General features: G+C 38.9%; 2 protein-coding genes across 3 annotated transcripts in view; both read right to left on the reverse strand.

Annotated features, from left to right (window-relative positions):
- The window catches only part of spag9a (sperm associated antigen 9a), a 36,598-nt gene extending 34,710 nt beyond the window's left edge, over nucleotides 1-1,888 (reverse strand). For both annotated transcript variants that reach the window (XM_079397153.1, XM_079397152.1), the window contains exon 1: nucleotides 1,373-1,888. In XM_079397153.1, coding sequence (XP_079253279.1) covers nucleotides 1,373-1,672 — 300 coding nt within the window. In that variant the 5' untranslated portion in view covers nucleotides 1,673-1,888. The remainder of the gene's footprint in view (nucleotides 1-1,372) is intronic.
- A 3,416-nt stretch (nucleotides 1,889-5,304) lies between these two features.
- On the reverse strand, nucleotides 5,305-9,423 carry LOC306857403 (ER lumen protein-retaining receptor 2-like). The gene is made up of 5 exons (XM_079397334.1): nucleotides 9,169-9,423; nucleotides 8,296-8,396; nucleotides 7,979-8,137; nucleotides 7,434-7,686; nucleotides 5,305-6,352 (listed from the first exon to the last, which is right to left on the reverse strand). Exons 1-5 carry the CDS (start codon nucleotides 9,257-9,259, stop codon nucleotides 6,318-6,320), a joined length of 639 nt encoding a protein of 212 aa, XP_079253460.1. The 5' UTR covers nucleotides 9,260-9,423; the 3' UTR covers nucleotides 5,305-6,317.
- Between the last annotated feature and the right edge of the window lie 943 nt (nucleotides 9,424-10,366).

Consider the following 10,366-nt stretch of genomic DNA (forward strand, 5'->3'; position numbering starts at 1 on the left):
AACTATGAAAGGTTCTTAATTTAAAACTAATGACACACGCAATACAATTTCAAAGGTTTAATGCAAAAAAGTCTCTGAAAAAAAGCACTGCACAGTGTGTTTCTGTGCATGACGACAGACTGTTGCATCAGTCAAAATCCTGCCACATATGGACGACTTGGTCTATATGACACACTTTTGACTCTAGTAAATATTTATCAAGCTAGGTTTATTTTTGAAATGTATTGCACATACTTTAAAGTCTTACCTACAAAAAAAGCTATTGAATATTTCCATCGTTATTGCTCAGGAAAAAAAAATACATCTCACTTAAACACATGCTGTCACATTATATGGGGTAAGTTGTCACAGCCATTAAAAGCCCTATTTTTGGCTTATTAGCCTAAAAGTCATGGAACAGCACAATTCATGGTCAACAAATATGATTATTAAAATATTGTCATTTTTAGAAATTAATGACCTTGTGACAGCCTGCCTAACTTGACAACACACAGACACAAAATTGACAAATATGATATTGGGATTTTAAAAAAAGGTGTTTGAAATCCACATCCAAAACCACTGCTAAAAACTATTGGACTTTTGAATCAAAACCTTACAGCCGTTAAGGGAACGTTTCATTTTATCATTTATCAAACATTATAGTTACATTACCTCACAGATAACATTTAAAAACGTTAGAAGAACATCCAACTAAAATGTTTAACGTTATTAAATACCAAATAACTTTGAATGAACATTCTATTCGCGTTTTCAGAACGTTCTGAAACGGATAACATTTAAAAAAAAAACATATGAACATCCAACTAAAATGTTTGCCAATGTTTTGAGAACATTATGAGACCAGATAACGTTGAATGAACATTCTCTTAGCGTTACTTGAAGAACGTTTGTTCATAGCCTTGCCAGAACGTTATAGCCAAAGTTCTGCCACTGTGACAACTTGCCCCGGTCTCTCCTCCCGTATGACACAGAGGCAAGCATCCGTCTCTGTAACTCGCTCGACATGTTGTTTTGCGTTGTTTTCGATCTCTGGTCTTTATTTACAAGCATGTAAACAACATGACTGCGCCAGTTCTATTAAACGAAATGTTTGTACATTAAGTTCTAACCAGACAGACCATCAGAGGGCATAATAATGAACTGAAGCAAGTCGAAACGCACATTTGATTTCTTTATTCACTTAAGGCCCAAGGCTGATTCACCCTCAAAAGGCAGCACTGGCTAAACAAGGCAGGACAAAACCATTCGTGCACGTGCATGAGGAGGATGATACGTGGCGGCTGCTGCTGCAAGAAAACAAAGATGCCAGGCTCCCGGTGATGATGAGGATGAGAGTGGTGTTAGGCGCTAAGCCTCCTCGCGCACTCACCTCCTCGGCGTGTTTCCTGAGCGCTTTCTCGCGCTCGTACTGGGTGATCAGCTGTTCGTTGTCCTCCTTGATGAGCTCCAGCTCCACCTCGTGCTCGTTGTTCTCGGCGAACACCGAGTCGAGGTTCTCCAGCACCGCCACCACCAGCGGCATCAGCTCCTTCACCACGTCCTCGTCGTATTTGCGGATGAGTCTCTCGAACTCGCGGTAGATGGAGCTGGCCAGGCCCGAGACCCTCTCCGACATGATCGCCGATGTCCCCGGATCGTCCTGGTACACAACTCCGTCATCCAGCTCCATTTTCCTTCCTCTCCAGAGAGACTGTCCTAGATCTAAACCTAAACCAGTTCCACACCAACGAGTCTCGGTTTATTTCTGAAGCACGAGAGCTGATGTATTTCCGTTATCTTGTCTGAAACACGAGCACAGTGAGCCCACGGAAGTCCAGAGTCCCTCCCTGGAACCGGCCGATGTATTACGTGGAGTGTTTTTTTCCCGCGGTCGCCACACAGCAGCAGCGAGCGCGCGCTGACGTCACGCTCGGTACCGCTTGCCCTGATGATTATTCTTGAGACATGATGGGGCAAAACCTTGTACCACAACATTACCTGACATTATCTGTTTTTTGTTTGTTTTTTAATTGCACAATTTCCACTCTGGAATGAATCATTTAATAATTGAGAATAATAAATTTGATAACTAGAGCGTTTTTGACAAAATTGCAGAACACAAGATCCAGGAGGTGTGGTTGGATCTAGAGCCAACTCCTCCCACCTTAAATATACCTGAATCTACCGTCTCCACCTCTTGATCCCTAAACCCACCCATCCCCACCCCTAAAACTACCCGTCTCCACCTCTTGATCCCTAAACCCACCCATCCCCACCCCTAAAACTACCCGTCTCCACCTCTTGATCCCTAAACCCACCCATCCCCACCCCTAAAACTACCCGTCTCCACCTCTTGATCCCTAAACCCACCCATCCCCACCCCTAAAACTACCCGTCTCCACCTCTTGATCCCTAAACCCACCCATCCCCACCCCTAAAACTACCCGTCTCCACCTCTTGATCCCTAAACCCACCCATCCCCACCCCTAAAACTACCCGTCTCCACCTCTTGTTGTTTTTGTGTGGTTGTTGTGTATTGTTGCAGCTTTGAGTCCAAGACAAATTTCCTGCAAAGGACAATAAAGAATAACTAACTCTAATTTAAAAAAGGCAGCGGCTATTTGTACTAAGTGAAAAAAAGCATATTTTTTTAGCGATAGATGCTAATTACATTAAGTGTAAATAGCAATGGATTCTATTTACACTGTTAAAATAGCAAGATTTTCTGCTATTTATACTACTTATTGCAAATAGTGGCAATTATCTGCACCTCAGTATTGTAGTACATTATAAAACAGTACGCAATAATAAAGTATTGAGTATAAATTATAGTTTTAATTCCAATAATTAAATGGATGCCACCTTATTGGGACAATAAAGCCCTCCCTACACCTACCCTAACCCTACCCGATACTTTTTTTTTTACTTTTTGATTGATTATTTCTTTAATTTTTACTGAAAATAAATGCCTTTCTGATGCAGTAGCCCCTCACTGCAGAGCAAAGATCCAGGGGGCGGGGTTGGATCCACATCTAAGGGGTGGAGATTGGTAGGTTTAGGGATGGAGATGGGGTGGGTTTAAGGATCAGGGGGTGGAGACGGGTAGGTTTAGGTAAATGTAAGGTGGGAGGAGTTGGATCTAGATCCAACCACACCCCCTGGATCTTGTGTTCTGCAATGAGGACCATCTCTTCTGATGCGGTATGAGATTTGAATAGAGAGAAAAAAAAGTTCGGCAAAAGGTGGATTTGAACTCGGGTCCATAGTGTCAAAAAGCACACAACTTACCATGATCTATGCCACTGACACTTGTACTAAGTCTAACCAAATTACATGTTAGTGGGCGGAGTTAGTGTAAATAGATTTGCACGTAGTGTAATAGACACTCCATTTAAAAAAATTGTAATAAATAATCGCGATCAAAAATTGAGTCAAGGTTGCGTCAAAATTGCGTATGGTTGCCTCAAGTGGTATTATAGCAACCGTATAAATTGGTCGAGCAATTACTGTAGGATCATCGGAAGGAAAACTGACAAAACATAAGCGTTGATTTTTAAAAATCAATTATATATTCCAGTTACATATTATAAATTACAGTGGATATAAAAAGTCTACACACCCTTTTAAAATGCCAGGTTTCTGTGATGTAAAAAAAAAAAATGAGACCAGGATAAATAATTTCAGAACTTTTTCCTCCTTTAACTATAATCTGCACAACTCAATTAAAAAACAAACTGAGATCTTTTAGGAAAGGTGGAGTAAAAATAAGAAACTAAAATAATGTGGTTGCATAAGTCTGCACACCCTCTTATAACTAAGGATGTGGCTGTGTTCAGAATTAAGCAATCGCATTCAAACTCATGTTAAATAGGAGTCAGTACACACCAGCCATCATTTAAAGTGCCTCTGATTAAACCCAAATAAACTTTAGCTGTTCTAGTAGGCTTTTCCTGACATTTTCTTAGTTGCATCTTTCAGCAAAAGCCATGGTCCACAGAGAGCTTCCAAAGCATCAGAGGGATCTCATTGCTGAAAGGTATCAGTCAGGAGAAGTGTACAAAATGATTTCCAAGGCATTAGATATACCATGAAACACAGTGAAGACAGTCATCATCAAGTGGAGAATATATGGCGCAACAGTAATATTATCATACACTGGACATCCCTCCAAAATTGATGAAAAGATTAAAAGAAAACTGGTCAGGAAGGCTGGCAAGAGGCCTACAGCAACATTAAAGGAGCTGCACGAATTTCTGGCAAGTACTAGCTGTGTAGTACATGTGACAACAATCTCCCATATTCTTCATATGCCCAGGCTATGGAGTAGGGTGGCAAGAAAAACATCCAAGCCTGGCTAAATTTAGCAAAAACACATTTTAAGTCTCCCAAAAGCATGTGGGAAAATGTGTTATGGTCTGATGAACCCAAGGTTGAACTTTTTGGTCATAAATCCAAAAGGTATGTTTGGTGCAAAAACAACACTGCGCATCACCAAAGGAACACCATACCCACAGTGAAGCATGGCGGAGGCAGCATCATGCTTTGGGGCTGTTTTTCTTCAGCTGGAACTGGGGTCTTAGTCAAGGTGGAGGGAATTATGAACAGTCCCAAATACCAGTCAATACTGGCACAAAACCCATTCAGGCTTCTGCTGGAAGGCTGAAGGTGAAGAGGAAGTTCATCAGTTCGGTCAGTTGTTTCATTCGTTGAAATGAATCCTAGATTTGTCAGTATTATAATAGATATTTTAGACATTATTTTTGCATCTGATGGTGTAGCCTCATTTTGAATGAAGGCAAGGCAAACACTTTTGTTTGAGAGAGAGAAAATGGTAGAAGCAGGAGATGTAGCGAAACATAGGCTAGGTGAATACCTCTAATCATGATGAATTATTAATCCAAAATAACTTCTTGATATATGTTTGTCCCAGTACTGAAGAATCATTGCTAAATGTTTGAATGCTTGGTCACTACAAAATTGCACATCAAAGCAATCATGTGGTCAGTGCTTTGTAGTTGGAACTGAATTAATTATTCATTTATGTATTTTCACTGGCTGTACAGTCACAAATCTAAAGTGTCCTGTAAAAAATACATTTATATATAAGGGAAAATTGAGTATTTTGAGTCTTTCATTTAACTTGAATGTAACAATACTTGTTTTAACTAATGTGATATGCTGCAGCATTTTCAACATTTATTCATAATTATGCATGCAGATTTTATGACCATAATTATTGAAAGTTTACATGGAACAAGTGGAATAAATTAAGTAACATTGTCAATAGAAATGACACAAAAAAAACCACAAAGGAATAACAAATCGTGTCCCTTAAAATATTTATTGGAGACATGTAAAAACTAGAAAAATAACTGTAAACCCTACAGGAATGACTCGAGAGGGGAAAACATTAGGGATGTTGAACTTAAAGAAAACAAGTTGTAGTCCATTAAGAAAAAAAAAAAAAACCTACACTACGAAACTCACTCCAAAATGTGCTTTGACAGAATCCACGCCACTAGATTTAATGATCTTACCACAGATTACTGCATTTCAACAAGCTGATGTTTGCAGGTGATAACTGAATATTTAAACAACCTTGCTGTAATATCGCATATCATTGATAAATGTTGACATTTCAAAAAAATGATATGAGTCACACAATGAGAATTGTGCTGAATGAAATATGAAACACTCTTATTTACAGTTGACTCGTTGCTATGGGGGCATCACCAAAAAGGGTTATGTACATAAATTGAAATACAAATACATTTATGTGGAAAAAAAAATGAAAAGGACTTTCTTTTTGAAAATAATTTTCATTGGTGGCAAAACTGTTTATTGAAACTAATTTTACCACATGTACAATGTGGAGAAATAAAAAAAAATGGGATATAATCATTTGAATTCAAGAACACACATTTCATCCCCCCCTCCCTCCTCCCTCCCTCCCTCTTAAATCAGGAAAGAACCGCAAACTTATTCGACACTGGGAACTATTTCCAATCATGGACAAATTTACAATGATGCATTTAACTGTTAATGTGTACAGTGCACTGTTCAATATTTCAATATACCTTGCATATAGAAAAGTTTTTTTTTTTCTTTTTCTTTTCAACAGCAATAAAAAAGTATTGCAAGATGCTAAAGACAAGAAAAGTTTGCAAAAAACGTCCTCGTTTCTGTAAGGGGATGGTTGGCGTCCAGGCGGAAAGAAATAAATCAGTGATTGAACTGGCGTTATGCGTTCTTTGTCTTGGGCATCTTGCGGTGGCATCATTGGCTTGTGCCCCTCTATAAGTCTGATGGAGACACAGCTCTCTGTTCTTTGGCACTTAGGCTGGTAGACTCAGCTTCTTTCCTTTCAGCACTGTGGACCAGACAAAAGATGTCAGAAACTGAAGCAGAAAGAGGATTTTTATTTTTTATTTTATCCTAAAACATGCCAAATCCTAAAAATGGAGGCCAAACAAGTGCTTAAACTTCAATTAATACATGCATTAATGTTGACGGAATCCAATATGTACCTTTCCTAAAGTAAGAGTTCACCCAAAAATTTAAATATTCTGAAAATGTACTCCTCTTTAGGCTATCAAAGATTTCTGCTACAGATTTGGAGAAATGTACCATTACTTCACTTGCTCGCCAATGGATCCTCTGCAGTGAATGGGTGCCGTCAGAATGAGAGTCCAAACAGCTGATAAAAACATCACAATAATCCACATGACTCCAGTGTAATAATGTCTTATATAGTGAAAAGCTGCGTGTTTGTAAGAAACAAATCCATTATTGTGTTTTAACTTTAAACTGTTGAGTCTGATCAAAATATAGAAACTGCAATCCATAACTCTTCCTTCAGTGTAAAAATGCCCATACCCTATTGTCCTCTCAAAATCTATGAACGCGTGTTTAGAACTGTTTTGGACCATTTTTGCATGCATTGCTGCTTAATCTGTGCATATTTCTCTCCTGATTTAGATAAGACAACTTTTTTACTGGAGAAAGCAATATTACAGATTCGTATTTTAGCCACATCTTAATGATAGATTTGATTCTTACAAATTTGCAGCTTTTCACTTCACAAGACGTTAAATGATGAACTGGAGTCGTGTGGATTACATTATTGTGATGTTTTTATCAGCTGTTTGGACTCTCATTCTGACGGCACCCATTCACTGCAGAGGATCCATTGATGAGCAAGTGATGCAATGATAAATTTCTCCAAATCTGTTCTGAGGAAGAAACATTAATCTCACAAAAAGGTAAACTGTACCTTAGGTGTTTTAAATTCTGAATTAAATACATAAGTCATAAAATTCAATTTTCAATTCAATCAACAATGTGTTTTAAGAAAGTAAATGGGACAGTCTTAATCTCATACTGAATAAGTTCATGACCACCTAAACTAAATGTCATTCACATCCACGGTCCTTAAAAAGGTTTGAACTCACCTTTTGTGATGTAAAGGTAGAAGAAGTCACAATAGAGGATAGTCTGGACGACCCCAGCCACGATGGCAATCATGTCAAAGAAGCCCTCAAAGTAGAACCTCCAGATCCAGTTGAAGAGGTAGAGGGCGCGGTAGACCCCCAGGCAGAACAGATAGTGGGTAGTGATGGTCTCGGCCTCGCCGGTCTTGCTAATCATAAACAGCTGGGGTAAGATGGCCACAGACTCAAGGTAGATGGAAAAGGTCCACAGAATCTGCCAAGAAAATAAATATCCATACAGGTTTGAAGCAACTTGAGGGTAAGTAAATGAGTGAATTTATTTTTTTAATTTAAACTATGTTGTAATTTGCTTTTTTATTTCAGTATTTATTATTTGCAAGTTATACATATTAGTCTGTGTCTCTTTCTATTTTTTTGTCTCTTAACAAAGATAATGCCTGTTGTTATTTGAAGAGGTTTAATAAAGGTTAAAAACAAAACTAGCAAGAATAGCAGATTTATGATGGTCAAATGCCCAAATGTGCACTGAAGACTCTAATACTCACCTCCAACGGAGAGAAGTCGTGGTTGACCAGAAAGGCGAGACCTCCCACTGGGACCACAAGAAACTCAACTCTGAAAGTGTCGTGGTTTCCATCATAAGTTGCCCTGAACTTTGCGTAGATCAGGTAAACTGTGGCATAGGCACATCCGACGTAGATAATCTGTTTTCACAACACAGAAACTGATTCACTACAAAAGGTCAGAGCACATATAAACCAGTTTGCACCGATGGAGGTAAAACATTGATTTGCAATCACTGATATTTAAGATTGATAAATCCATTGATGTGTGCATACAAGTGTTCATTCTGTGCCCTTACCTTCATGGAAGTGTTGTATAGAGAAATGAAGGATGTCAGGAGATCCAGGTACCGAGTGGTGAACACCATGGCAAAGAGTATCTGGCTCTTCCCAGAGATACCTGAGGGCATAAATATTTGCGTCAGATAACTGCAACTCACAAGTAAATAAGACAGCAGCAGTCTTTACTCAATGCTACGCTCACGAACAGTCCAAAAGAGTTGCATCTAGTTCTCTATATCTCTGTGAATCAAAAGTCTGATGTCAATGTTTCTAGTCTACACAGATGACCAATCCTTGCAAAGCCCAAAATGTATGGCATCAAGCATATGAAACTCTCTCACAACGCAGCGTATGAAGATGCAAATTGTCCTCTACATAGTAAAATTTATTGCACAGTATGAATGACAAGATGGTTGATAGTGCGCATGCATATATATATATATATATATATATATATATATATATATATATATACACACACATACGTATATGCATTTATAGCTATTATTAAACTGCAGTTAGTAACTAGGCCACAAGTTTCAGCTATTTCAGTCACTCAGAAAAAGCCTGTGATGTTTGATATCCTTCAAAACAGTTATGCAAAACATTAACGATCACAACATGTTAAATAATACTACTCCGTCCATTTAAACATAATTTTCATAGTCAAATTCAACAAAAATCGAGCATTCAACCGCTTTTAAGTCAAGCTAGCTCACTAGCTTGAATGCTACACAAACTGCACTTCATTTATGCTTCATGCTCGAATATAAATTCACAAGACTTTTCCGACAGCTCAACCCAGTCTAAAGTCTCCTCTATCTTTCGTAAACACACATATTAAGAATGTCCCATATGAGGAAAGTATGTTTTGTGTGCGATTAGCTCACCCGCGCAGGACCTGGTCTTCCATATCTTGAGCAGGAGGATGATGATGGCAGCTAGATGAGACAGATCTCCAGTCAGCCTAAAGACGTTCATGATGTCTGGTGTTTAGTGGTGTGAAAGTGAGCTCGGGGTGAGTGCGATAGCTGTGAACCGGCTCAATGCCGCTCTCCTCCAGAGCATTACTCCACGAAATATGGCGAATGAGGGGCGACGTGGCCGGTGGACGTGACGTGGCCAACTGCGAAACCGCAATGAATTCTGGGAAGTGTAGTTCATGCGGCCGTGGAGTCTGGCCACGCCCACTGACGCTACCTTACAAAAATTACTATGGTAAACATTCAGTGTTGGGGAGTAACTAGTTACATGTAACGGAATTACATTAATTACAAAAGAAATGTAACTGTAATCAGTTGCTTGTGAAACTTGTACAGTTGTGAAAATTTTAAGAATTACAAAGGGGGTTACACAAGGCTGCCAACTCTCACGCATTCAGCGTGAGACTCACGCAATTGACCCGATTCTCACGCTCTCACGCCACACCCCCCTTTTCTCACGCAGACTCGTGCAGCAGTGAGAAAAAAAAATCGCGCCGCATGATCTCGCAAAGCAACGCGCAGAGAGACCAGACAGACAGTGTAGTGAGTTTTTTGTGACAATTGTGAGGGAAATACACAATTTATTCCCATAAACTGTGTAGTCAGCCGTTCTCCCTCCCATCTGCAACTGCAGTCACGCCATCTGCGCTTTGGAGAAGCGCGGTCACGCCATCTACGCCAAAAATTTAGTTGCGCGTCTATATGGCGTTGCGTGGTAGTGATTGCCGTGAAGCTTCCAAACCTTTGCAAATCTTTTTTTTTTTTTTTTTTTTTTTTTTAAAGAGTGGGTTGGATCACGTATCAAACTGAAGCCCAGTCTGGATAACAATAAGCTGATTAAAAAACACATTATACGAGCACTTATTATTTAATGGACTTTTATTGTTTAATCGTATTCATAATGTATTACATTTTCAATAAAACATTTCAAATGTGTTTCTAAAATGTTTTTGTTTGGAAAAAATTCATTAAAAATTCATAATTGCACCAAAGTCATGACAAATGCTATTTATTACCTCACTGTATCACATATTTTAAAAATTCATAAAAAAATCAAATCAAATTGTTTTTTGCAAACTCCACCAGATTCTTGTTCTGCATCTCC

Source organism: Barbus barbus (assembly GCF_936440315.1).
Source record: "Barbus barbus genome assembly, chromosome: 3".
Lineage (NCBI taxonomy): Eukaryota > Metazoa > Chordata > Actinopteri > Cypriniformes > Cyprinidae > Barbus > Barbus barbus.